The sequence below is a fragment of the Passer domesticus genome, chromosome 25, assembly GCF_036417665.1.
Source record: "Passer domesticus isolate bPasDom1 chromosome 25, bPasDom1.hap1, whole genome shotgun sequence".
NCBI classification, from domain to species: domain Eukaryota; kingdom Metazoa; phylum Chordata; class Aves; order Passeriformes; family Passeridae; genus Passer; species Passer domesticus.
In genome coordinates, this window is record NC_087498.1 from 354,883 (window position 1) to 382,635 (window position 27,753).

At 54.5% G+C, this 27,753-nt stretch overlaps 1 protein-coding gene across 1 annotated transcript; it reads right to left on the bottom strand.

The window, feature by feature from the left end:
- On the bottom strand, positions 1–27,177 carry LOC135286082 (adenosine receptor A1). Its single transcript, XM_064399039.1, has 3 exons — positions 26,770–27,177; positions 25,367–25,749; positions 1–969 (listed from the first exon to the last, which is right to left on the bottom strand). Exons 2-3 carry the CDS (start codon positions 25,705–25,707, stop codon positions 333–335), a joined length of 978 nt encoding a protein of 325 aa, XP_064255109.1. The 5' UTR covers positions 25,708–25,749; positions 26,770–27,177; the 3' UTR covers positions 1–332.
- Positions 27,178–27,753: the final 576 nt, after the last annotated feature.

Sequence of the window (27,753 nt, forward strand, 5' to 3'; positions counted from 1 at the left end):
TGTGGTTTGGATCACTGGACTTTATTTGCATGAAGATAAACTGCGCATTTGTCTGTACAATTTCTCCTTAAATACTTGGCAATGCTTAAAAAATGAAAAACAAAACAATCAGGGAGAAAAATTCCTAAACCAGAAAGGAACAGTGCAGGCTATAATGTACAAACAGTACAATGCTTGTGAATAAATAACCCCTGGGGTGGCTGTGGGGACTGCAGGGGACTGCTGAACTCAGAACCCATCGGGTCCTTGCTGCCCCTTCCTGAGACAGCAGGAACAGTGTCCGGGTGGGGACTGGGTGGGCACAGATGCCCCTCTCTCCCCTCTCCCAGTTCCTAGTTGCCTGTCTCAGCTGTGGTGGTGCTGGTGGCATTTTTGTTGGTTTTGCAGCAGAAGTACTGGTTCCAGATCTGCAGGAAGGCTGTCCGGAACTTCTTGATGCGGAAGGCGTAGACGATGGGGTTCATGGCCGAGTTGCCGTGGGTGAGGAAGATGGCGATGTAGGTGAGGATGTGCGGGGTCTGGCAGGACGGGCAGAACAGGGTGATGCAGTTGAGGACATGCAGAGGCAGCCAGCTGAGTGCAAACAGGAAAAGAACCAGAGCCAAGGACTTGGCGATCTTCAGCTCCTTGCCGTAGTACTTCTGGGGATCATTGGAGCTGGAGGACACCTTCTTGTTGAGCTGCTTGCGGATGAGGTTGAAGACCTCCAGGTAGATGAGTAGCATCAGCAGCAGGGGAGGCAGGACCCAGACAAAGAAGTTGAAGTACACCATGTACTCCATGCTGATGACTGTCTCAAACTGGCACGTGATGACAAACTCCGTGTGGCTGCTGTTCAGCTCCTGAGTCCTTCGCATCTTGTTGAGGTTGTTCCACCCAAACATGGGGGTAAGTCCCACCACAAAAGAGACTATCCAACAGCAGGCGATGGCCACAGCTGCCCGCCGTGGTGTCACCATGCTCTTATACCTGTGGGAGAGACAACAGCCACAGGAAGGAGTTAGACATGGGTGGGATGCTCTGCTTGGGGCTTGTGCAGCACCATGTGGAGTGGCAGTGGTGGGGTGGCAGTGCCCATGCTGAGGTAGGAGGATGCTCCTCCTTCCCTCCCCTGGATGGGGGTAACAGCCTGCTCTGAAAATTCACAGACTGGTTTTCCTGTCTGTGTCCTGGGATGGCAGAGACCCCAGACACAATCCATGAGCTCCGGGGGATGATGCCAAGCCAGGGAATGCATTAGCACCTGGAACGTGCCTAAGTGTCCAACCCTCATGACTTGGAGGGAGTTCATATGCTCTGGAGCCCAGCTCCCACCCAAGCACCTGCACCCAGAGCAGCAGGTCACCCTCTCCTCCTACCACACACCAACCCCACCAGCTCACTGTCCCAGACAATTGCCCTGTGCCTGGGGAGGAAATCACCAGCAAAAGCATCCCCTGGGATGTGCTGGGGTGGAGGAAGGATCTGCAGGTGCTAATGGACCCCTGGGGGAGCTTTGGGCACAGCCTGTTCCTCTCCTAATGTGCTTGGATTGACGAAACCCTCTTTCTTGATGGGCTGATGCCAGGGACGGGAGGAGGAGGAGGAGAGCTGTGCTCTGGCTAGGCTCTGCTCCCTCTCTGATGCCCCTGGGGAGCCACCAGGGCTGGGCTCGTCTCTCCAGAGCTCTGTAAGCGGGAAGTGCAGTCTGCTGGATTGATTTTTCCCCTGGCTCTCCAGAAAGCTTTTCGTTGGAGGCTGAGAATCTTCTCAGCCCAAGAGTTATTGCTTTCCACCAAAGGGGATTGAATAAAGAATGTTTTCCTGACTGTTTGCTGGGTCTCTCAGTGCTGCTGGTGTTAACCAACCGTGGGGACCATGTGGAGGTGGCTGGCAAACCTGGTTTCCCAATCCTGCTGCTCAGAGCTCCCTATTGTAGGGCTGCAGACTTACCTGCGAAGGAAATTGATAATTTTGGGCCTTTTTTATACAGCCAAGGACCCAACCCACTCTCCCTTCTCAAGACCCCTCTCATGAGCAAGGCATCAAGGTGGGTGCTTGGAGTGGCACAGGCTGGAGGAGAGGACATCAGTCCCTGTGAGTCCAGAGGGTCTCCAGAGCCATTGGTCCCTGACAGCTTTCCTGAATGAACCTCCTGTGCTCTGGGAAAAGCTTCACAACATCCTGGTGGCAGCCAGGTCCCGTGGGAAAGAGGTGACAGTGTGGGCAGCTGTTTCCGCTGAGAGCCAAGGCTGGCTTTGGAGGGTGATTTATTCCTTGTGGGGAGGACAGAGGGCAGGAGACCCTGAGAAAGGCTCAGGGGAGGGAGAACTGGGTCCCAGGGAGGGCAAGGGGTGGTGGGAAAGAACCAGCACCGGGGGTCAAGTGAAGGGAATGGCAAGGAGGGTCCAAGGGAGCGGGGGGTGGCAGGGGGTGGCAGAGGCTCCCATGGGGCTGTGTGCTGACCCCTGCACCCCATGTCTGGCTGCAGGTCCTTGGTGGGGGGCTGATGTGCCCTCCAGCTCAGACACCCCACTGCCACCTCCCCAGGCTTGAACAGCTCAGGGGGTGACACCAGAAACAGCAGCACCATCCCCCTGCCCCAGCTCCTTCCCTCTTTGCAACCCCTGCAAGCTGTGCCCCATTGCTCACTCCTGGGGGTTTCTGCGGTCTTCTCCTGATTTTGCTGGACATGCTCCCACTGTGGGTGCTCCCTGACCTGCAGAGCTGTGTGGGAGCCAGTGCCCAACAGACAAAGCTGCTGAAGAGCAGCAGTGTCACCACAGTCCCCAAACATGATCCCAGGGCTTGCAGCCACCACCCAGACACAGGGTCCATCTTTCCTCACTGCACACCCATCTCTCTCCATGGTCCATATCCATCTTTACCCCTTGCTGCAGTGACCGGTCTGACACTGTTTGGGACAGGACCTGGCTCTCCCTGCTCCTGCCTTCACTTTGGTTTGAGGGTGCATCTGCAGAAGCAGCCAGGGGAAACTGTGACATCCTCCTCCAGCTTGTGTGTGACATGGTCACAGAAAAGTGGGTGAACCAAAAACCCCAGAGAAAACAGCCACATTTTCTCCTTCAAGCAACGATCCAAGGGCAGAGGCAGCTGCAGGAAATGTGCTCCCAGGGACCTATTTCCACTGTCTCCATCAGCCCCACATGAAGAATGACAAAAGCTATAAAACTGCTCCAAATTCCCCCTCCCTCCAGCTCACCAGGCTCATCCATCCACTGGAGCTCTCATGGAGCTGTCATGGGCCTCAGCTGGTCCAAAGGCCACAAGTCCAACTTCAATTCCTTTTACACTTTATTTTGCTTGGAGGTGTCCAAGGAATGCCTGGATGTGGCCCCCAGTGCTCGGGGCTGGATGACAAGGTGGGGATAGGTTACAGGTTGGAATTGATGGCCTCAGAGGCCTTTTCCAACCTAATTGATTCTGTGAGTCTGTAAAGGGTGGAAATGTAAAATCCTACCTAATTCTCAATCCCCTGCCACATGGTGGGAGGATAGTTAGCAGAGGGACAGAGATAATGTTCCCAGCATTATTCTTGGTTATGCCATAAAGAAAATATTTTCTCATTTGTCTCATTTTGCATTAATATGATGGGGCTGGAGTTTGGGATGGTAGGCGAGGCAGAAGCACTAGAAAATGCTTATAATGGCTCATAGTTAATAAATAATATTATTATTATCATCAGCACTAGAGCAATTACCAGCATCATTGCAATTTTATTACTGCTGTTATTTTTATTAACAGCTGTGACTAAAACATCCATGGTAATCATCACCCCCATCCTTACCCACTTTGGGTTTGTTTCCTCTGCCCACGGGGGTTTGAGCCTGACTATAATTGGTATATGTTCCCCTTGCTCTCCCTGAGTGGTGGCTTTTGCACCACCCCTGCCCCACAGGGATGGGCATTGACCCAAACCCTCCTGGATACAAAGTCTAGGAGAAAGAACCAATGACCATCCAGACTCATAATGAGATGGGATGGGCAGGAACTGTGGTGTGGAACAAAATTGCCTTTGAGGGTTTGGAAGATAACTCCAAGAGGCAAAATGACAATTATTGGTAGAGCTGTTTGCTCCCCAGGGGAAGGGACTAGGTGAGGGGTGGAGGTGGAGGCTGACAAATTGTCCCCAGGGGCTGCACAGAGCTGACAGGGAGAAAAGGAGCAGCTCTCCAGGGCAAGATGCTGTCTCCAGGAGAGGCTGAGGGTGGGGCAGACACTGAGGCCCTTCTTCTCACGAAGCTCATAGGATCTTGGAATGCTTTGGTAGGGAAGGGATTTAAATCCCATCTCCTTCCACCCGTGCCATGGGCAGGGACACCTTCCACTATCCCAGGTTGCTCCAAGCCCTGTCCAGCCTGGCCTTGGACACTTCCAGCCATGGAGCAGCCACAGCTTCTCGGGGCAACTTGTGTCAGGGTCTCACCACCCTCAGAGGGAACAATTCCTTCCCAATATCCCATCTAACCCTGCCTTCCAGCAGTGGGAAGCCATTCTCTGTTGTCCTGTCCCTCCAGAATTTTGTAATGGCCCCCTGGCCATCATTCTGAAAACACCATCCACCCTCCTGTCCCTCTGGTCCTCATTCCCAGACTAAATTCAACTTCTGCCACATCTTGATGTGTCCAGACCTCTGCAACCCTCTCTGCTGTAGCCCAGGGAGCCCAGCTCAGCCCAGGCCCTGCTCTGGGGGTGCCCAGCCGTGGGTGGGCAAAGGCCCTGTGACCATTTCCGATATTAGGGCACGTCTGAAAGACAAGGAGAACAGAGCATTCACCTGGAGAACAGAGCATTCATTGCTTTCATGAATTTCACCTTTGCCTTGGGGTCTGTCCCAAGAGAGATGTGAGGGCTCATTTCCAATATCCCAACCCAGAGGTCAATCCAAACACAACACTCACCAAACATCTCGTTTCGTTTGAAAAAGCTTCAAAGGCTCTAGGCCTGGTTTGAATAAAATGTGAAGGGGTTTAGCAGTTCTGTGATTAGTTTTTCTGTCCACAAAACACTTGCTGTTGTCCAGCCAGTGCCAAGATGTGGCTTTGCTGGTCTTTGCTCTGGAGAGTTTATTGCAGTGCAATTCCTGGGAAATTAATTCACTAATGAAGACAGACCATTACTAATGAAAAGAATCTGGAGCCAATGTGGCAGGAAGAAAGGAGGCCAAGCTGACATGAAGCTCATCTGCACGATGAACACAGCAAGAAAAAGCAGCCAGACCATGTCCTGATCTAATTGAAAGTCTCTAGACAAAAGTGCTTTGATCTCAGAGGATTTGGATTCCTGCTTCTTTCTCCTGGCTGTATCTTCCCTTCAGATCTTTCAGTGTCTTGGAGGCTGCTGTGTGGGAAAACTCAGATTGTTGGTGTTCAAAGCTGCTCCGAAATAAGAGCCTGAGAAATGCAAAGTGTTGTCTGGGCTCTGCAAGGGTGAGGTCAGCCACAGCTCAGGGCTGGGACAAGGGGGTCCCTGGGTACTCACACAAAGTGGGAAGTGCTGCAGTAGGAACTCTGATCATAGAGCCTTTGTCAGTATGGTCCTGGAAGTGAAAGGTTGGTCCTTCACAGAATCACGGAATGGTAGCAAATGTGGGTTTGTGGCCACAGGTGGGTGTGTCACCATGTGAGTGGTGGCCTTGGGAGGGATAGATGTCAACCAACATCAGTCAAACCTGGTATTTGGGTGGACACTACAGCTTGTTCCTACAAATGGAATGGAGAGATGGTCCTATCAGCACCCCCTTAGGATAGGACTGTCCTGATCCCCAAATCCCAGACTGGTTGCTTGTCAAAACCCAGCTGGCAAGTAAAGGCATAAAAAAAAATGTTCTGGTCTTTCAGGCAAGCCAGAAGAGCACATCCAGCAAGGACATTGGTGTTTGTTGGTGCTAGAGCCCCTGTCCTGCACCAAAGTAGCCCAGAAGTCTCCATCAGCACAGCATTTCCAGCCTGACACCTTTATCCTACCACAGAGCCTCTTCCCAGGGCTCCAAAGGGATCTGGAGTACCCTGTGTGTGTCCCTTCCCAGCATCTCTGGCTGGTTGGTTGTGGGAATCCATAAAATTACAGGATTTTAGGAAAGCTGCAAAAGGCAGGAGTCAGAGATAGCAGAACTGCAATTGGAGCTAAGCAGTAGCCATAAAATAAGTTAGCAGAAAAATTATGTAAAAAGTAGAAAAGTAAGGACAATTAGCACAATGGTCTGTGTATTAACACTTGTCTAGAATAACTCCCCAAGCTACAGAAAAGTCTATCTAGTGAGATGTTAGGAAGTTCTAAGCTTAATAATGGAGCTCTGTGCATTGTGTTTGAAGGCTTACAAGAAGGTGTTGTATTGGAAATAAGCAAGCATTGTTTTAACTGAAGGTATGTGTGCTTATAGTGGTGGATAGAACTACTGCCAATATGCTTTTGCTTTGTGTGATTGGTCAAAAAACTTTTAAAGTAAGTTGTAACATTAAGTTCGTGGTCTGCTGCCTGGGATGTGAGCTGCTGGCATCTTCCCATTGCCATAACCATGTAAAGAGACTGATGCTGGAAAATAAAACAGCTCAAGACACGTTCCTAGCAGTCCTGTCCTGTTCATGATTTGTACATAGCCCCCAGCTGGCAATAAATGGTGCTCCTCAGGGAGGAAGAATGTTAGACTTGAAAAATAAAAAAGATCATGGACAACTCAGTTGCCAGAGGCCCAGGCTGTTAATAGGAGAAATGGATCATCCCCTTTGGATCATCCCCTTCATCGTCTGTAGTTGATATCCTTGTAAGTAATAAGCAGCAACTTTAGGGGCTCCTGGGCAACGAGATGGGAAATCATTTATCTAAAACAAAATGGGATGTTTTTCACCGGTTGAGACAATTTTACAGGATAAAGGATGTTCAGACAACTCAAAACATGAACTGAAAGACCTATTAATCTGAGTAAAAGTTAATGCTCAAAATATAGACTTGAAGTCTGCTTTTACCTTTGATTTTTAGGACCAGATAAACTGGAAAATTTATAATTGAGTCTCTCTCAAAAAAGAAGAGACTTTGGTCAAACTAATGCCTGTCTCCAGAAATTTAATGGAGAGTTTTAAACAGAATGATTGTAATAGAGACTTTTTCGAACACTAAAACAGAACACCTGGTTCTGAGACTTTAATTTTGAGTGGTGCTGGGTCTTCGTCCTCTTCTGGGGAGATCTCGGGTTTTGTTCAGGGCTCCTTCCCTTCTCCTTGCATGTCTGAGGTTTCTCCAGGCAGTGTGGACAGCACCCCGATCCCCAGGAAGGAGCAATCAGATCAGCTTCCAGCTTTGGTCGTGTCCTCTGTTTCTTCTGGGATTCCCTGCATCGCTGATGCTACAACCAGGCATCTTCCCATTCCTCCGTGGAATCATCCACCCCCGGATTTCCCGGGAAAGCTTTGGGGATTTTCGTTATGTTCTGAGAATTTGGAGGGTCAAGGGGCGTGTTCTGAAGAAGTTGGGAGTCAAGCGGGTCCGGGAGATGAGAGTCTGGGGAGGCTTTGCAAAACGGGGGCTGCTGTTTCTGTGCCCTGATCCTCTTCCAAACAAGTTGTGGTCAGATTTTGTTCTGAAGTTGTGCAGGGGGGGACTGCCAAGCGGGGCTCTGGATCCTCTCTGCCCGGCCGAGGGGCTGTGAAAAGTCACCCCTGCCACTGTTTCCCCTTCCCGGGAAGCCAACCCCTTGGATCGGGCTCAGGCGGGCAGATTGCTTTGCAGTTCTGAGAATTCTTTTCATACGGATTCCTCCCCCAAGCCTCTTCCAGGGTTTTTGCCACTTTTGGTTCCCCAGCCTCTGATTACAGCTGGTGGGCGGCTTTGGATTTGTCTTTGCCTGCGGGGCAGCGGGCGGGGGGGTGGACACAGGCAGCAGCCAGGGGTCGAGCAGGGCCAGGATGGCTCTGCCCAGAGAGATGCATGGGGTGGAGGTGGGAGAGCTCAGGAAAGCTTCTGTAGAGACGCCAGACAGATCACTTAGAGGCCTTGAATCCTGTCTCATTCGCTGCTGGGGAGGAAAGCAGCATGCTGAGATTGCAGCTTGGAGCTGAGAGTTTTCCAGCTGTATCCCCACGGGTGGGGATACAGTGTGGAACCTGTAACAGCTCACTGGAAAGTGTCACAAATACAAATTCGGGATCTGCAGCTCAAGAGCAGCCCTATTTGTATGATTCTAATAAAACTCCATTTAGTGAATTGAGACGTGATTTATCAGGCTCTGGCTTTCTTCCTGTGACCAATACAATACGTTCCTTCGCCGCTATCTCCAGCAGTGGAAGGGTTATTAGGGATGTGGAGCCACTTCCCAGGGCTCCAAAGGGACCTGGAGGACCCAGTGTGTGTCCCTTCCCAGCATCTCTGGCTGGTTGGTCTGCAAGAGATTTGAGCTGTGGGAGAAACCTGAGAAGTTCCAGCAGATCCCTAGGACAAGAGGGAGTGGGAAACATGGTGGGAGGGACACGGAATCCTGGCCTCAGACTCTGCCTTGGGGACCTGATTTAAAAGGAGCTGAGGAGGAAAATCTCTTCCTGGTAGCTCACCCATGTCTGTCTGCTCAGGGTGAGGGACAGCTGGATGAGGACAACGATCTCTTTCCTACAGGTGTCACTTTTGGAGGGTTCCCAGGGCAGGAGAGGCAATAGCAACAGGCACCTTTTACCCACCACTCACATGAATGGGGCTGCATCCCAATCCTCTACCTGGAACCTCTCTGGCAACCACTGAGCCCAGGTCAGGGCTGCCCTGCTCCCATTGCCTCCAGCTGCCCCAGTCTGGAGCTGGCACTGGGACAGCCCAGGGGGCCATGGGTGCCTGGTGCTCCCTGGGCCGTGTGCTGCAAGGAGAGGAGGGCATAGGAGGTCCAAAGGCAATCAGGAGTCCAGGGATGGATGTTCCCCACGATTGCTGGGTCCTCCCACCCACGCCTCTGTCCCTGCGTGCTCTGAGCTGTGATTCCAGAGGTGGCTGTCACTGGAGCCCTCTTGGCTGTTACTCGGCCCTGCAGGGCACCCAAGCCCAGCTAGGACCACCCCACTGAGAGACAGGGAAGGATTTTCTCACTGTATGATGTCTTTCCTGCTTGGCCTGCTCTGGGAGCAGCTGGCACCTTCCTAAACTGGCAGCTCAGCCCACACGTGGTGAACTGGAGCTGCAGCCACTCTGCCTCCCCAGAGAGGACCTGGGCATGAGAAGCGTCTTCTTTGAGGATCTCTGCTCCCAAAACACTTTGGGTGTCCTCCACTGCAGCACGAGGAGATGGTTCCACTCCAGGAAGCTTCTTGATGCAAACCTCCCCCAAAGCCACCAGGAGAAACCCCAAAAGCATGGGAAAGGGTGGATGTGTGCATCCCACTGCTGACCATCCTGGTCTGTCCGTGTTCAGGGTTTGGTTTTACCATCCCAAAAAGGTGTAGGAATCATTCTGCAACAAGTGCCTGCAAAGCACAAACAACTCTGGCCGGGAGAAGCATCTGGCAAGACCTCTGGATGTTTGCAATCACCTCTAATAGCCAGTAATTCTCTAATGGATGTGGGTAAGGAGAACAAATTCATGCTGCCAAAATTGACTGGTCCCCACACACCAAAACGTGGAGTCCCCAGGGCTTTGGTGAGGATTTCATTCTGTGGTGAGAGAAGCTGGAGCTGGCCACAGTTCCAGCAAATGGCAAGAGAGCAACACAAAAAGGGGATTTTGTGCTTTGAGCTTTGTCAGAGAAGATTGTGGAGAGACCTGGAACATTTGTAGATGTCCTGGGCTCCAAACAGGGACTGGGGAAATGCTGCTGCCTTTGTGTGGGTTCAGCCTTGATGTGGGCTCAGCCTGCCCTGACACATCTCTCAGGACCTTGGAGGCATCCTGGAATCCTTGAGGACTGCAGAAGGATGTGGAAATAAGGTAGAAAAGAGCTTTATGTGCTGAGATGGTTGGAAGGGGAAATTATGCCTCCATGGGGCAGCCTGGCCATGCCAGGTTATCTTCAGCCCAGACTGGCAGTACCAAAAGCAAGGTCCATCAGGGATGTCCATCCAGATGGTGGTTAGGGGTGTGGGAAAAGGTGACCCCCGCCCAGATCCAGTGGTGCCTGTATCAACACAGATCCACATCCCCCCAACTCTGCCACTGCCCTGATGCCACCAGTCTCAGTAGGACCAAACCTCCAAACACAGCACACCCCAGAGATCAGCCCACCCTGAGCTTGCCACCTCCTGTGTGGGCATCACCCAGAGCCTCAGGAGGTTTCCCTGCTCCCCCATATCCCCACACACCCCCACAGTGCCCAGCTGGTTCTGAGCTAAACCTGCCATATTTCAGGTTCCAGTGACAGGATTACATCTTTTCCTGCAGAGCCAAGGACACTTATCCTATCACACCCCTGGTCCCTGGGAGCTGGGAGCAGCCACAACATCCCCCCAGGCTGGTTGAGCTCCCCACACCCTCCTGGGACAGCTCCCGGCCTCGCTGGAGCTGGATCCACACCTCCCTCTGGGTGTTTGTGCCGCTGCACTGCCCCGGTTCTGGCAGTGAGTCACAGCCTTTGGGAACAAACCACAGGCTTCCAGTAACTGCAGAGCTTCTTTCAGATCCCTTGCCCAGCTGTCCTCAGCTCAGAGGTGCGGGGTGAGTAACCACAGCAGTCCCACCCCAGACCAGCACCGACAGCTCCCCTGGGGTATCCCAGAGGCTCTCACAGTGACCAGGTGCTGCAGGGCAAGGGGGAGCATGGGATGGCTGGAAATCTCTGGGAGGGAGGATGGAAAGCACAGAGAGCTCACACTGAAGCATCCTTCCTTCAGGTTCTGCCCTGGTGTGGAGGAGATGTGTCTGCTGTCCAAGGAAGGTGAAGGAGTGCGAGTCACCCACTCTGCTCAGAGAGGATTTTCCTACATCCTCCAGCAGCACCCCTCACCCCAGCAGTAAATATCAATCCTTTCTGCTCAGAAAACTAATTTTGTTTCCAAACTGAGCTTGGTTTTCAGCCTGAGGCCGCACCCTGATGTGGACTCTGTCACTGCACAAGCAGATTCTCAGCAAGGACCGCTCACCCCGTGCTCAGCCCCTCATCCCAAATGTGTTTGTGGAGGTTAAGCAGGGAGCTGGGATGCCCAGCCATCCAATGCCTGAGGGAAATGACAATTTAGTTTGTGTCTGTGAGTGAGCACTACCCTCCAATCCCACACAGACCCTTCATGCCCAAAAACAGAGCCGTGAGACCCCTGGTGCCATGGGCAGCACCAAGTCCTTCCAAGGGTGCTGAGTGGGTGACCCTGCTCTGGATGTATCACCCTCTGCTGCCATGTGACAGTGTGAGGGTGCACCCGTGGCCCTGGTCAGTGGGGCACAAGTCCCACTGAGCCATAGTTTTGCACCCAGGCAGCTCTGGGGCTCCCTCCCAGCTCTACCACGTGTGGTCAGGGCCCTCCAGGACCCCTGAATTTTCCTGAATTTTCCTGAATTTCTGGCTTCTTCATCCAGGACCCTGAGGTAGGTAGGAGGGAAGTGATTTAACACTACTGGCGATGGCTGCAAAATCATGAAACGACCTGCAGAATCTCAGAGCTGGTGATGTTCTCTGAAAAAATGTGATGTTCTTGTCTTTTGGCTGCTGCTTTCAGGCAACAACATTTAGAGCAAAGAAAAGTGCGAGAAATGGTGCTTAAAAAAAAAGAAGAAGAAGCAGAAGCTGAGATTCTTTTATAGACCCAGGAGTTTGGGAATGAGGACATGCAGAGAAGGACAGCTTGGTCCCCAGGAGATGGGGGTAAGGTTGTGAAAGCTGCAGGACAGTGTGATGAGCACCATGGACTTGTCTCTTGTGCTGCTCCTGTGCAATATATTTCCTGGACATTTTTAGTGTCTAAACTTTTTTTTTTTTTTTTTGTCAAAAATAGGGATTTGTTGTGTGAGCCTTGGAGGGTGGCTCCCACACAACTGCATCGCAGGGATGAGCCCCCTCTGCTATGGGAGCAACCCCTCCTCCAGCAGAAGACAATTCCAGGTGGAGCCACTCAACCCCATGTGCATCTCTCCCTGGCGAGGCTGGACAGGGCTTGGAGCAACCTGGTCCAGGGAAGGTGACCCTGCCCATGGCAGGGGATGGAACAGGATGAGCTTTTGGACCCCTTCCCACCTAAACCATTCCATGATTCTATGACAGTGCTGGAGGTGTTTCTCACCCAGCGCTGTGGTAGGACATCAACCTGCTTGGCCAGGAGTCTCAGGTCATCTTCCCTTCCATGCTGGGCCATCACCCTGTGGATTTGGCCACTTCCAGGGGTGCCACACAACAGCCCTGCCCCTGCCATAGCCATAAGCCAGGAGCTGATTGTCCAGACCCAATTCAGCCGAGTATCTGTGTGATTGGACAAGTGAGGGTGAGGTATTCCCTGAGTACAAAGGAGAAGGGATGAAAGGCGGTTTTTGCAAATATTCAGTGCAAATCCAGGGCTTGGCTGGATAAAAGCAGTGGGTTTTTAATTATTGCTTGTATTGCATTTGATTTTTCTTTGCATTGAATATTTTGGCTCTTTATGCAAAACAACCTCTTTGAAACAAGGCCTCTGAAAGTCAGCCCTCAACATTTAGAAGGGAGGGGGAAGAGAGGAGCACAAAGAAAGAAAGTAGCTCTAAAACCCACTTTAAATGCCAAATGCGACAAATGTGGCTCTGAGAAATGGAAATGGGACAGCAGATATAAAGTACCTGATATGACTGGGCTCCCAAAGCCTCTGTGGCTCTGAGTCCATCCCACAACACACTGAGCTGCAGAGGGACAACAGCTGTGCTGGGAGGGAGGTGCCAGCTGAGGAAGTGCCCGGTGCCACCACCCTTCCCTGCCTGTCACCACCACACTGCTACACAAAGGCCAGCTGGGTCACCAGGGGAGAGCCCCAGCCAGGGGGGTCTGGAAAGCATCAAAAGCCATTAAAAGGTAGGAGCACATCAGGGACCCCAAGGAAAAGGGAAATGAGGGGGGTCTTGGGAGCTGCTGCTGTCATTGTATTTGCATTCAACAGGACATTTAGATCTGCTCCCCAGATATATGGGAGGCAGGAAACTGGAGATAGAATCTTGATTAAGAAGCACCAAGAAAGCCTCAGAGCAGGGCTGAGGTGGGTCTTTATCTCTCCAATGCAGAAGGACTCATCACAAAAAACGAGATATCCTAAATTACAGTTGGAACAAGAGATGGGTATTGGCTGCCTTTTAATTTCTTGAGTTTTACCCTTCTCTTGCTAACCTGACTCCTGATTTTGCAGTCAACAACTAAACTCCTCATTTCCCTAGGCTGCAACTTGCTATTGGATCGGGATCCTCATAGCACAATTTGTCACTGCAAAGGGAACATTTCCTTTCTTGCACTTAACCCAGTTCAAAGATTAGGACATTCAAGACTGAAAAATTGGCTGGAGGTTCCCAAAACGAGGGAGGTTGTTTTCCCCACCCAATGCCTAGAGGAGAATTAGCAGTGCTGATGAGATCTACTGTTTCTAAACCTCAGAGGACACAGTAACCCAAAACAACCAGTCCAGCACCTTCTGTCCAATGCATATTTCCCCTGATTAAAAGATCAATTTCAAATGCAAAAGCAGCTGGATTCATTTAATGGGTTTTTTTTAATGAGTTGGTTATATGTAGTTTCAGCTGGTGGAAATAATTTTGGAGGTACCAATTTGGGCTATAGTTGGCTTCCAACTTCTGTCCAAACACAGCTCCCCACAAAGTTTAAGTAAAACCTGTGTAATTACCCCCTCCACACACCATGAAGATGGAAGAAGTAATGATCAGAGGACATGCGTGTAAAGCCATTGAGTTGTTTATCTTGGAATGAGACTGAACAGTGAATCCACATCTCAGTCAGTCAAAATGAAATACCAATTTGGAACTGAAGGCTCCAGTTAACACCACAATTGAATGTTCCCTCACCTCTGAGAATCTGTCACCAGGAAAACAAATAAAAAGTGCAAATGCAAAGCAAACCTGAAGTTTATTTGCACTTTGTTTTCTCATTTAGATTAAAAGATTATTTATTTTCTTGGAAGAAAACTGAGGGACCTTGTTCCCTGGGAGGAAGCAGCTCAGCATTTCCATCAGGATGGTGGAGAGATCTGAGACCCAAGATCAGGTATTGCAGTGAAATGCCTCAGCTGGGCCTAAATTACAGCCTGTGCACGTTCCTAATTACTCTGGTCTTAATTCCAGCAAGGAACAATGGGCAGACACAGCCAGAGGCTGCCAAGGCAGCCTGGCTGGCTCAGGCCATGGAGATGAGGGACACATGGGCCAGGCAGGATGGAGGTCATGGATATGCTCCAAGGGCTGGAGCTCCTCTGCTCTGGGGCCAGGCTGGGAGAGCTGGGCATGTTCACCTGGAGAGGAGAAGGCTCTGGGGAGATCTCAGAGCCCCTTCCAGTGCCTGAAGGGTTCCTAAGAGAACTGAAGAGGGACTTGGGACAAGGGGTGGAAGGACAGGACATGGCGGGGTGAAGGGTGAATGGCTTTTTACTGCCAGAGGGCAGGTTTAGATTGGATATTGGGAAAAATTTTTCCCTGTGAGGGTGGGGAGGCCCTGACACAGGTTGCCCAGAGAAGCTGTGGCTGCCCCATGCCTCTAAGTGTCCAAGAGAGAGGCTGGATGGGACTTGGAGCAACCTGGGATAGTGGAATGTGTCATGGCAGGGGTGGGACTGGGTGAGCTTTGAGGTCCCTTCCCACCCAAATATGTCTCAGGTTCTGGCACTCCATGAAATGCATTTCCCTCTCCCTTAGCCTCAGCAGAGCCAGGGCTGCCTGTGGGTGGGGAGCAGAGCTGGAATGTGGAAGATCCCCACAAGACCCCCTCATGTATGGGTGACACAGAGGGTGGAATGATCTTTAAGGACCCTTCCAATCCAAACCATTCTAGGATTTCATGATCTCCTGGAGAAAAGGGGTGTCAGTGACTGCTCCATCCTCAACGCAAGAAAATTTGACCACAGCATCTCCTGGATCCTGGGATTCCAGGTTTTCTGCTACTGGAGCACATTCAGCTCCTCAGAGCAGACAAACCTTATAAAGAACCCATAAAGAATCTGTGTCCCAGCAGTGCTGAATGTGAGGAATGAGCTCCTGAAATTACACCCATCTGAGCTGCACCCATGCTGGCTCTGCTCAGGCTTTGCCAGGTCCATCTGGAGGCAGGCTGAGCCCTTGGCTCTCCCAGTCAGGAGCTCTCAGTGGAGAATGGAGCCTTCACACCGAGAGATATGAGTGTTTCATTTGTGTATTCCACGGGTAAAGTCACTGAGTGTTGTTACCAGAGCAGAAAAAAAAGAGGAATAATTTAATCTGTAGGACTGTGCTAATTCTGGCATGTCTGAGACAGCATTTCTCAGCATCGGCCCCTTGCTGCTGTCAGAGAGAGCATCACTCCCTCTGTGAACAGATGGGGAGACTGAGTCGCAGAGGGGAGCTGTGATCTGCCAAGATGGACCAATCTGAATGAGAAAACATCCCTGGTGCCAGGAGCTGACACTTCCTTTCTTTGAAGAAAGCCAAAAAAAATCATCCCCATCTCTGGCTGCAGGCAGAGAAATGGCCTGGAGAGGGTAGACAAACTGTTGTGGCAGCAATGTGCTGTGCCTTCCTTACAGGAATGATGGAGAGGTGATATTGCCACCCCAGGCAGGGGGTGGGACAGGGGGATGTCACTTCTGTAACCCCACAGTCCTGCTGGGCTGGTACGTGGGATCTGTGTGCAAGAGGACCAGGGCCAGTGCCAGGGACAGCACAGAGGGAGGCTGGCAAGGGACACACAGGAAAGAGGCCGGGGAAGAAATCTCTTGTCCTCCTCCAGCTCTTTTTTTGTGATGAGAGGCTTTGGTACCTGACAAAAACCCAGCCAAACCACCCAAGACAGTGACAGTTCTGGGGGCAAAGCCCAAGCAAGGAAGGAAAATGGGAAATGCAGTGAGAGGGAGGGTAAGGGTGCACAGGGGAGGTGTTGGGTCCCACAGTGCAGAGAAGGGCAAACCCAGATGCCCCAAATCTTTCCAGTGTCTGATCCTGCTCTGCTCCTCCCTACATCACCAAATGTGGCCCTTCCTCCCCTATTTGTCCCCATTGCCCACCAGCCCACAGGACTCTGTGAGGAGGAGGATCTCAGTCTTTCAGGGTTATTTCATCCTACCTCAACTCCAGTGATGTCTCCCCTGCCTGCCCTGCCCATCCAGGTACCCTTGGGAGTGGCACCTCCATGCAGGGCCAGAGGTGCCGTGGGAGTGGCCCGGGTGCTCAGCTCATTGCTATTCTGCAAGCCAGCCCACTGGCTCTGTGGGCTTTTTGTGGCTGCCTTAGAAAGCATCAATTGTTCTTTCCTGCCACTGGGCACCCCAGGCAGGAGCCAGCCCCAGCAGCTGGGTGGCTGCACTTCCAGAGCAGGAACTCCCTGTTAGGAGCCCAGGCAGCCTCTGGGACAGCACCTTTCCCATTCCATGGCCTTGACAGTTCAGGTCACCTTGGGTGAGAGGTGTCCCAAAAGGAGGGGCACTCCCTTGGGACACTCCTCCCAACCCACTGGCAGTCCCAGAGGTGGGCTCTGCTGCTGTGCCCACCCTGCTGCTTTGGCAGGATCACTGTAAAAAATAATCTAATGCTGTTCCTATCAGCTCAGCTCGGCTGTGCTGGCTGTCATTTCCCCAGGCTGAGACAGTACTGTTGTCCCCAAGGGGATGAGCCTCTCATGCTGTCCCCATCCCTCCCAGGAGTCTCTTTCTCCTGTGGTCCTCTCCATGCTCCATGTCCTGCTGTGTGCAGAGACCACAACCCTCCCTGAGCTGTGTCTGGGCTTTCCTTACACCCCTGTGGGCAAGATCCTTCAGGGCTTTTCCCTGTCCTTCCAGACTGAGATTTTCTTCCAGCCCATCAGTTCCTGTCCAGTCTGAAATGACTCTGGTGTGTGTCACAGTGAAACTCACCTCCCAGGTTCTTTCACTCCCACACATTTTTCCTTTTTCCATCCTTCTTTGTGTTGCCATGACCTTTCTCTCCACCCCAGGACACAGATCTGCCAATGCACTATGACCCCTTGGAAGAACCATTCCCTGCTGTCAGGATGATTTCAAGCACAGTCATTTGGATGCAGGAGCTCCATTGTCCCCATCCCTGATCCTTTGTCCAGCCCTGCCTGTTCTGCCTTGGAGACCCATGGACCTGCATGTCCCAGGCCACCCAGACAGGTCCCCTCAGAGCAGGTCCCCATGGCTAACAGTCGCTGGTGTTGGGTACAAGCTGCTCTGAGGTGTGCCAGACAGGAGATTTCACTGGGTCTGGCCTCACAGGGGTCCCTCCAGATCCAAGTTTGGAAGTGGAGGCTGGTGAGCTTTGTCCCAGATGTCTCCCACCTGAGATCATGGCCAAAATCCCCTTCCTGGCCAACAGAGCCAATCTGGCCCTTTTACAATACAGTTAAGCTTATTCTGACACCACAAATGGACTAAAAAGCCCTGTTGTGATTGACCGGGGGTGTAAGAGGAGCTGAGGGTGCTTTGGCTCTTGGTGGCCACATGGGACATATCCAACAACAGCAAGACAGAGGCCACATGCCTGTGCCAAGGGCTGGGCAAGGGCACAGAGACCAGCCCAGAGCCCAGAGCCGGCCAGTGGGAAAGGCTCCAGGTCAAGAGGAGCAGCTGAGCCCCTGTGCACCCCCAGCCTGCATCCCAGAGCGGTGTCTGAGCTTCTCTGCACCCCCTGTGAGTCACTTTTTCCTGCTCTGCCACCTGCTCTGGCTGACGTGGAGCAAAGGTAAGAGCAGAGGTGGGGCTGGCTTGGTAAAGGTCAGGTGATGATGGCACCTCCCCTGGATGGAGTCACATTCCTACATCTCGGGGGCGGGGGAAGACCTGGGACCCATCAAAGGGCTCCTGCATGCCCTGAGCCAGCTCAGCACAGAGCATGGTGAGCTGGGCCTGACTCAGCCCAACGCCCAGCCTGCAGGGCCAGGCTGGGCTGGCAGGGGCCAGGCAGCTGAGTCAGCAGCTTTTGCTTTGGCAGAGCCTCCTTCCTGGGGTGTTTGCCTTGTCTCTGTGCCAGCAGCTGCACAGGGCCCTCGGTCACACAGCCCAGAGGGACATCACTGTCACCTCCACCAACCCAGTGCCCTGGGGCACAGCCCAGTCTCTCCAGGAAAGGGAAACCGTGTCCTGGAAGTGTGACAGTGTGTCTGGGTGTTCCCAGGCAGTTCTGGCACCCTGCAGCTCATCCATAGGTCTGTACCCTGGACACAGGAGCATCTCAGCTCCAGTGAGGGCCCTGCTGTCTGTCCCACCTTGCCTGGGTGGTCTTGGCTGTGGGTGCTCCTCACCTTCCACTTGATGGGGACCTCATGGACCCTCTCTGCTGCCATGGGATGAGGGAACACAGTCTGCCTGTATCCCACCAGCTTGGCAGAGTAGATCCTCTTGAACTGATGGTACCACACCTGAACCATGGCCATGGAGGTAGCAGGGCCTTGCTAGGTTCCATCCACACATCCCCACCTGGTTTGGTGTCTGCTCCCTGTAGGACGAGTTCATGGGGAGCCACAGAATCACAGAATCCCAGAGTGCTTTGGGTGGGAAGAGACCTTAAAGCTCATCCCATCCCACCCCCTGCCATGGGCAGGGACACCTTCCACTAGCCCAGGCTGCTCCAAGCCCTGTCCAGCCTGGTCATGGACACTTCCAGGCATGGGACAGCCACAGCTTCTCTGGGCAACTGTGCCAGGCCCTCATCACCCTGACAGGGAAGAATTTCTTCCCAGTATTGAACCTAAATTCCTGTTTTTTCAGTTTGATCCCATTGCTCCTTGTCCTGTCCTACAGCTGAGCCAACCTGGCCCATTGAAGACACATTCAGTCTATTTTAATACCACAAATGGCTACAAACACATGCTGTGGTGCTCCCTGGGCTGTGAAAAGAGAACCAATTTAATGTCATGGGATTACTCCTGCAGCAATCAGCAGGGCTGGGACTGGATCCTGGAGGAGGAGCCTGGCTCCAGAGCCCTGGGCACTGTCATGGCAGGACTCCAGTACAGGAACAGAGAGGCCATGTTGTCCCAGCAAATCTCAGCTTCCCCACCTTCCCTGTTCCCAGCCTCCATCCCTCACCCGTGAGATCACCCTGAGCCAGCTATGGTGCAGCTTAGTGCCTCAATTTCCCCATCTGCAGATGGGCCCTTGCTGGGAACATGCCCTCAAATTTACTGGTGAGACATTGCCAAGGATCAATTCCTTACCCTGAAAATCAATAGAAATAGGTAAAAAGCCCAATAAAACCATTCCCAGAGCAGGGGTTTGGGGCGCAGCAGCAGGAAGGAGTAGGTTTTCATTCATGGCCCTGCAGCACAGCCCTGGCAGACGTGAGCTCTGTTAAGGGACAGATGTGACACTGTCGGGGTCAGAGCGATTACCCGGCACAGGGACCACACCTCGCCCTACGGGACACGCAAGGACAGGGAGGGGACAGGGTCCTGCTGCTCAGGAGCCCATACAGGGTCTCTTGAGGCCATTCACTTTCTCTTTCCCTTTCAATTCAGAGAATTTGTGAATAACTCCGAATATCAGGCTCCAAGCATCCCCACACAGGATTCAGGGCTCTCCTCCCCTGCCTTCTGCTCTACTGGGCATGGAGCATCCCACACTCAGCCCCTCACTGCATCCCAAGTGGACACCCCCAAGCCCCAGGATTTTTCCTGCCCTTCCAGGAGCTGGGAATGCTGCAGCTGCACGGCAGTGTCTGGAGCTTTTGGGAGTGACCTGATTTTGCGTCTGCCAGCCAAGATCTCGTGGCGCTGCTGCAGCAGCTGTGTGAGCTCTCAGTGAGCCTAATCCAGACATCCCCTCACCAAGCCCTCGTGGCTTTGATCCCTGACTTAGCCTGTTCATGGCTGAAAATTATTCTGTGGATCAGAGAGTAGGGCTGAAAACCAGCTCACCTGGGTATTTACCGGTCTTCAGCAGGATCTCAAACCAACATAACCTGCTGGTAAATCCCTGCCCATCTCAAGGGCTTTGGGATTTTGGTGATGCTGGAATTGATCTCCTGGTGCTGCACTGGCACAGCTCATCTGTGCAGCCGGATCTGGCTGGAGCAGAGCTCGGTGGGAAATGCTGGCTCTGATGTAGCACCCACATGCTGAGCTGGTGCAGTGTGCTGGAAACTGTGGCTTGGAAACAGCCTCAGGTCTGCAGAAACCTCCCTGGACTGTAATTTCTGCATTTTAATCTCCATCCTTGGTTCAGAGCTGCCCATTCCATAGAATGAAAGTCTCCACAGATCACTCTCACTTGCTAAAAAAATTCCTGGAGGAGGGCAGCGAGGGAAGAAACAAAAGAGGTTGCTGCAAAGACCTACCAGTCCCTGAAATTCCTCCAGGTTAGGGAAAATGAACGTATTCTCCTTGGGAATGAAATGTGCTTTCTCAGGGACTGGGCTTGTATGGATGGATGGCATCTTTTCACTGACTAGTGGAGGTTGAAAGAAAATACATGAGCTCCAGGCTGAGAGCTCTGAGTCACCTGGATGCTTTTGCAATTTCTCCAAATGTAAAACAGGCCTTGGAAGAGCTGTGGTTTGGCTTGTTCTCTGGCCCGGCTGGACAGGAAGGTTTCCTGGCACTAAGTGTTGAGAGTGCTGGAAAGATGTCCCCTGGGCCCTTAGATGTTTTGGGAGCTGGGAATTTGCACCTAATCATCCCAATGTTCTCCTCCTCACCCATCCCATGGCAGCGGGTGCCCACTGCTCCCCTCCATGAACTCTTGGTGGAGGAGTCATGGAATGGTTTGGTTGGAAGAAACCTTAAAAGTCCATCTCATTCCACTCATGGGCAGGCACACCTTTCACTATCCCAGGCTGCTCCAAGCCCCGTCCAACCTGGCCTTGGACACTTCCAGGGATGGTGCAGCCACAGCTGCTCTGGGACACCTGGAATGGGGAAAAGCCACCTCAAATGTGTCCTGCTCCACCACCCAGCTGGCAGGGGGCAGAAAGACTTCCCAGGCCTACCATGACCTAGTCCTAGCTGGCCCCATGCCTGTGGCCCTTGGCAGGACTGGAGAGAAGGGGAAAGAGCACCACAATCCCAGGAAGAGCCTGAGCTCAGGCAGGAGCCTGGAAAACAGGGAGTCCAGGGGAGAAGCTTCCCCCTTCCCCCTCCATGCCCATGCAGGAGCTCACAGGTCCCCTGCACATCCCCCTCACTTCCTGCCTTGCAGGCACTGCAGTCCAGGGCCGAGGGATGTTCCTGCCATCCCTGAGCTGTTTATCTCATTCCAGACAGGGCACTCTTGAACCATCAGACAATGCCAGCGCTGTCTACAGAGCCACCCCCTGGCACTGCTTCTTTTACCCTTCTTTCTCCTCCTGCTGCGCTCCAGCCTCCTGCCCCCCATTTCCTAGAGAGTTCCAGCCATTCTGATCCAACTTCCATGGCTCTGCAGCCTCACAGGTGTGCAGTCCAAACCTTCAGCAACACCAAAGGCAGCTCTCCCTGGTGGGATGCTCCTTGGGATGCTGCAGGGTGGGAAGGGCAGGGCTGGGAGGACACCCCAATGCTTAGGCCCAGGCACAGAGGGTGGAGGTCCTGCCCATGGACAGAGAGACTCCAACACGAGGGCTCCTGCAGACATCAAATTCCTGCAGGTTTTCCCTGCCTGTCATGTTTCAAAGTGTTTGGGGTGAGGTCACAAGGTGAGGACCCCGAGGGACATTCCAAGATAGGCTTGGGCTGCATCCACATGTTCAGCATCCCCAGCCAAGGAGTGGTTTGGCACGTCCCAAGGACAGCAACTCCTTTTGCTATGTCCCTTTCCAAAAGGCCCAAAACACGTCTCAGAGCAGATACAGGGCCCCTGAGGCAGCAGAGGCTGGTGCTGAAGAAGCTGCATCTCACCAAACATCCCTCCAGCACCGTCTCCTCCAGCATCCTGCCTCCACTGGGATGCTGAGGGGCCGGTTCCTGCCAGACACCCGCAGCTGGCTGCTTCCCCTCCCTTTGAACTCGTTTCATGTTCCCCAAGCACGGCTGTGAGAGGGAAGTTTGGGCTGGGCTGAGGGACCCTGCTGTGCCCAGATGGGGGGGATCACAGGCTGGGGGTCCTGCCTGGCTACCGGGCAGGGAGGAAGGATGTGAGAGGGGAGGGGGAGTTCTCCACCAGCAAATCTATTTTAGGTGGTTTCCAGCTGTTCCTGTGGGGGCTGGGAAGTGGGGGACCCTCTGCTCTAGCCTGCTCAGCCCAAGTGATACCTCTTCATCCCTCCAAAATCAAGGCAAGGCCTCTTGTGGGGAGGCAGTGTCACTCAGTCAGGAGGGATCTTACCCAGGGGTTGGAGCAAATGGAGAGGGTTTGGTGGGATATCCCAGTCCCTTGACCATGCTGGGTGAGCCAACTGAAATCCAAGCAAGACCCCTCTTCATCTGAAAAAATCTGCCTTCGCCTTGCAGGGGTGGCCCACATCCCTCTGTGCTTCTGTGTCCATGGGAAGTTGCCACTGCAGCAATGCAGCATTGGCTGCTTTGGCATCTCCCACTGCCATGTAGAGACATCCTAAATGTCTCAGGGCACCATTTCTTCCAGGAGAAATCCACTCCTGGGGACACCAAGTTCCCAAGCTGGCAGCCCAAGGGCAGGGTGTCCATGGGGAGCCTGGAGCTGGAACCAGGCTGCCATGCACCATGTTCCCCATTCCCTGCCATTCTTCCCTGTCAGGAAGGCACAGGTTGTCCAGAGAAGCTGTGGCTGCCCCATCCCTGAAGGAGTCCAAGGCCAGGCTGGAAGGGGCTTGGAGCAGCCTGGGCCAGTGGAAGGTATCCCAGCCTGTGGCAGGGTAAGGTCCCTTCACACACAAACCTTTCAGGCATTCTGTGATTCTCTGAAATGCATTTGCCTCTCCCTGAGCCTCAGCAGCACCAGGGCTGCCTGTGGGTGGGGGGCAGGGCTGGAATGTTGGGGATGCCCACAAGACCCCCCCCAGCCTCATGTGGGTCACACTGGTGAGGATCCACCCTGTGCCAGGCTCGTCTGAGGAATCCTGTTGGCACAGGAATGGGCTGCAGGGAGCACACTGTCCGTGCCTGTGCTGGAGGAGCTGTCCCTGCTCAGTGTCCTGGCTGCCCTAGGGATGAGCCTCAGGCAGATATTCCCCACCTGCCTCCCCAGCTACCTGCAAATCTCTGCTCAGGTCTGGCTGCCATCATTGCCTGTGGCCCTCCAGGGGTGCTCGGAGCTCTCCCAGCACAGTGGCCACACGTGTTTCCCCAGGGCCCTGAGTCCTGCCAGGTGCTCCAGGCTCTCAGCACCCACTTTGCCATCGTTGGGTTCAGTGTCACAATTAGGAATGACACCACAAGAGCCATGAGCACTGCAAAAATGCTGTCACTGTCATCCTTAACATCCTGCAACAGACTGGGAGAAACTGAGGCATTTCAGATTCAGGAAATATTCCTTAGTGGTGTTTCCTGTCCTTTGTGCTATATACAGGGTACTACACCTCCTAAAATCTCCACATGTACCAACTGCCAGGAATTCATGAAGTTGTAGGATCTCTAAGGTTGGGAAAGACCTCTCAGATACTTGAGTGCATCTATTACGTTGATGAGGTTACAAAGCTTTTCAATATTAATATAGGCTTTGAAAAGACAGAGGAAAATCTCCTGCTGCTGAGTGCTTGGGCACACAATGGGATCACAAAATTCAGGGTGGAAATTGCATAAGAAAAAACCATCCAGACTGTGTACAGCATAATATTAATATTAATATTGCTCCCAGGAAAGCTCCTGGAATCAGGGCAGGAATCTCCCCTGAAAGGCCCATCTGATGCTCAGAGGCAGACAAGGAGTTAAAAATGGACTGGTTTGTTAGGAAAATGCCTGACAGGCTGTGCTGCTCCTGTGGAGCCGCAGAACTCCCACAGCAGAGCCTTCCCCACACGCAGGGGATGTGCGAAGCCCAAAAAAGCTCCAAGAGCAGTGACAGGGTGGGAATCACTCTGGTGACACCGGCGGGCTGGGAGACAGGGATTGGGAAAATCACACCTAGGGAGGAAGTCGGGAACAGTCTGTGAAGATCATGTGTGGCAAGGAGGAGGTGGGCAGGGATTGTGGATTTATCCTGGGCCCCCTCCTCTGTCTTACACTCCTCCTCTCCACCTCTGCTGGTGATGGCTGCGCAAAAACCCAAAGGAACAATCTTGGGCCTGATCCCATGGATCTGGGAACACCGAGCGCTCTGGAGCAGTCAGGTGATCCCCAACACTCCTGGGGTGCCTCCTGTCTCTGTCTCCCTGTATGGGAAGGCAATTCCTGCCCCAGGAAGGGTTCTACACCTGCTGGGGTGTAGAGCACAACCAGCACAAGGGGGTTGGTGCCTTTCTGGGGTGTTTGTGCTGATGAAGGGTCTGGGACCCCTCCAGCAAACTGCCTCAACTGCTAAGGGGTAATGGGGTGACACGAGTGCTCAGCTGGGCTGGGCTGTTTTCCAGCAATACTCCCACAACCAGAGCCTTGCAGGGCCTGGCAAAGGCATCCTCACAGAGCAAGGGGCACTCACAGCGAGGGGCTGAGCCTGGCTCTGCTCGGGGGCACCAGGATCGGGTGTCGTGTCCCCTTCTAGTCCTGCTCACAGCCCCCAGTCCCACCATGGCACCCCAGAAATGCTTCCCCAAACCAGCATGGCCCCGGTGGGAAGGGAGTGGGGCATAAAGGGTTAACTATCTCCTCCTGGAGCGGCAGAGTTCAAATAAAATGCTCAAATAAAGTGTCCCTCTCCTTTATGCCACGAGGCACTTGCTCTGGGCTTGGAATGGCAACAGATACAGAAGAGACAAAATGGGGAAAGGAGTTATTTGTGGGGCACCCCACAGCAGAGGCCTCTCCTGGGTGAAGCTGCCCCACGAAACGTGCCAGGCTGCCACCTCTGGTTCCTCAAACTGCCAAATCTGTGTCCCATAGCAAGCCACCCTTGTGCCCCCCATGGGGTGAAAGGCAAACCTGTCATCTGCTTTCCTCCTGGAGCACCCAGCTGGGACAGTCCCATGTGTGGGGACACACTTTGTCCTGGCCATGGGCATCCCGTGGCTGTCCCTCACTGCCAGCCAGCTGCCACAAGGTGATCTCTGCCTGCACACCCAGCACCCCCTGAGCCCCCAAAAGAAGCTGCTGGAGGCTCCAGGACCCCCACCCCCACACCCCCCTGCCCAGCCTGCCCTGGCTGCTGCTGCAGCCAGATGTGTCTGGGATGGCAGCACGGAGGAAAGTCCTTTCTCCCAGGGTTTCTCCAAGAATTTGGGGTTTCCTCACTCCCTTTTAACATCCCGAGCAGAGCTGGTTCTGACGCCTTTTCCTACCTGACAGGGATCTTCACCCGCAGGTACCGATCCACGGCGATGGCCAGAAGCGCCAGGATGGAGCTCTCTGTGAGGATGAGGACGGGACAGGCCACCATGAGGCAGGTGTAAAACTCCGTCTGGGGTCCGATGTTGATGATAATGGCCAGGGGGATGACCAGAGCCCCCACGGCCACGTCGGCCACCGCCAGCGAGACGATGAAGCAAAAGGTGGCATCCCGCAGTGCCTGGTTCATCTTCACAGCCCAGATGACCAGGATATTGCCCGGCACGGACACCAAAGCGATGAGCACTTCGATGGAGATGTAGGCAGCCTGGAAGGCTGAGATGGGGTGTGCCATGGTGCTCCGGTCCGCCCTGCTCCCGTGGGGGTCCGCGGTCACCTGCAAATGCACAGGGAGGCGGTGAGAGAGTGGCATCGCTGACCGAGCTGCGAGCGGGATGCAGCCTGTGCGAGGGGGTGGGAAAATCCCCTCTCCCGTCTGTGCCGTCCCCCGGGGCTCCGGGCCCCCCCCGAGCTCATCCTGCACCTCCCTCCATCCCGCACCCCTCTCCATCCCGCACTCCTCTCCATCCCGCACCCACCTCCATCCCGCACCCCTCTCCATCCCGCACCCCTCTCCATCCCGCACCCCTCTCCATCCCGCACCCCTCTCCATCCCTCACCCCCTCCATCCCGCACCCCTCTCCATCCCGCACCCCTCTCCATCCCGCACCCCTCTCCATCCCGCACCCCCTCCATCCCGCACCCCTCTCCATCCCGCACCCCTCTCCATCCCGCACCCCCTCCATCCCGCACCCCTCTCCATCCCGCACCCCTCTCCATCCCTCACCCCTCTCCATCCCGCACCCACCTCCATCCCGCACCCCTCTCCATCCCGCACCCCTCTCCATCCCTCACCCCTCTCCATCCCGCACCCACCTCCATCCCGCACCCCTCTCCATCCCGCACCCCTCTCCATCCCGCACCCCTCTCCATCCCGCACCCACCTCCATCCCGCACCCCTCTCCATCCCGCACTCCTCTCCATCCCGCACCCCTCTCCATCCCGCACCCCTCTCCATCCCGCACCCACCTCCATCCCGCACTCCTCTCCATCCCGCACTCCTCTCCATCCCGCACCCACCTCCATCCCGCACCCCTCTCCATCCCTCACCCCCTCCATCCCGCACCCCTCTCCATCCCGCAGCGCGACCGCTGCCGGCGCTGAAGAGGGAGCGGGAGCCGCCGGTCAGTCCTGGGAGAGCGGCAGAGCCCCCCGCCCCTCGGGCCGCCCCGGGACCCTCTGTCGGAGCCTTATGGGGGCTCCCTCTGTCCCCTCGCTGGATCCCCTCCCTGCTCTGCGCTGCTTCCTGCAGTCGCCCGAGTCCCGGCAGCCGCCGCCCGGCCCCGACCCCTCTCACCTTGTCCTGCAAATCCAGGGCTTGTTTTGGGGTGCTCTCACCCCCGGAGAGCCAGCGCTGTCCCCCCGCAGGGCAAGGCGGGGCTCATGCCGGGGCGGCCGGGGGGACCCTGCGGCCGCCGGGGACCGGGCTGGCCGCGGCCGCCGGGGCTGCGCTCGGTCCCCGGTGCCCGACACCGCTCGGCTCCCGCAGGCGCTGCCCCCTCCCCGCCGGAGCCGAAGCATCACATGGTGCCGCCTTCCAGCCTTTAAAGAGCGACTGACCCGATTCGGGGCTCGCCGGCACCGGGAAGGACCGGGGGAGGGGGTGCGAGGGGGCCGGGCGGAGGCGGCAGGACCGGGCGGAGCGGGGAGAGGCGGCACAGGGGGGAGCAGCGGAGCCAGTCCCACCCCAACGCTGCCGCCACGAGTCGGGCTCCGGATTGAACGCTAAAACCGGTTTTTGAGGTCGGGTGTGAGCAGAGGATCGGGACGGGGAGGGGAAGGGCGGAGGCAGAGCCTGAGCTGGGGTGGGCGAGGACCCGGCCCGTCCCCGGCACGGGCAGCGCTGCTCGGGACTGAGCCCCAAGACGGCGTCGGGACCCCAAGTCAGACCCGAACCGCCCCAAGAAGCTCTGGTGCTCACCTGGGCTGGCAGTGCCTCACTCAAAATCGCTGCTGGGGTGGGCGGGGAGTGAGACCCCGAAAGCGCTCTGCATCCCCCGAACTGCCCCCGCCGGGCTGTGTCCCTGCGGCAGGGGAAGGGTCTGTCACACAAGGCGCGTGGAGGAATGGTGGCCCCGAGCTGCTGCTGAGACTGGACCAGACACTCTTTAAGGTTCCAGGAGAAGTTTGGGGGAATAGGCCACCCCCCAGTTCCCCTCTCTGGGCCAGGCAGTACAGAGAGAATGGGTCTGCGTGGCGATCTCACTGATGGAGTTGAACCCCCCAATCCCTCCAGGGACCTCCGGATGTGCACCAGGCACCTGCAAAGCTCATCTGACAT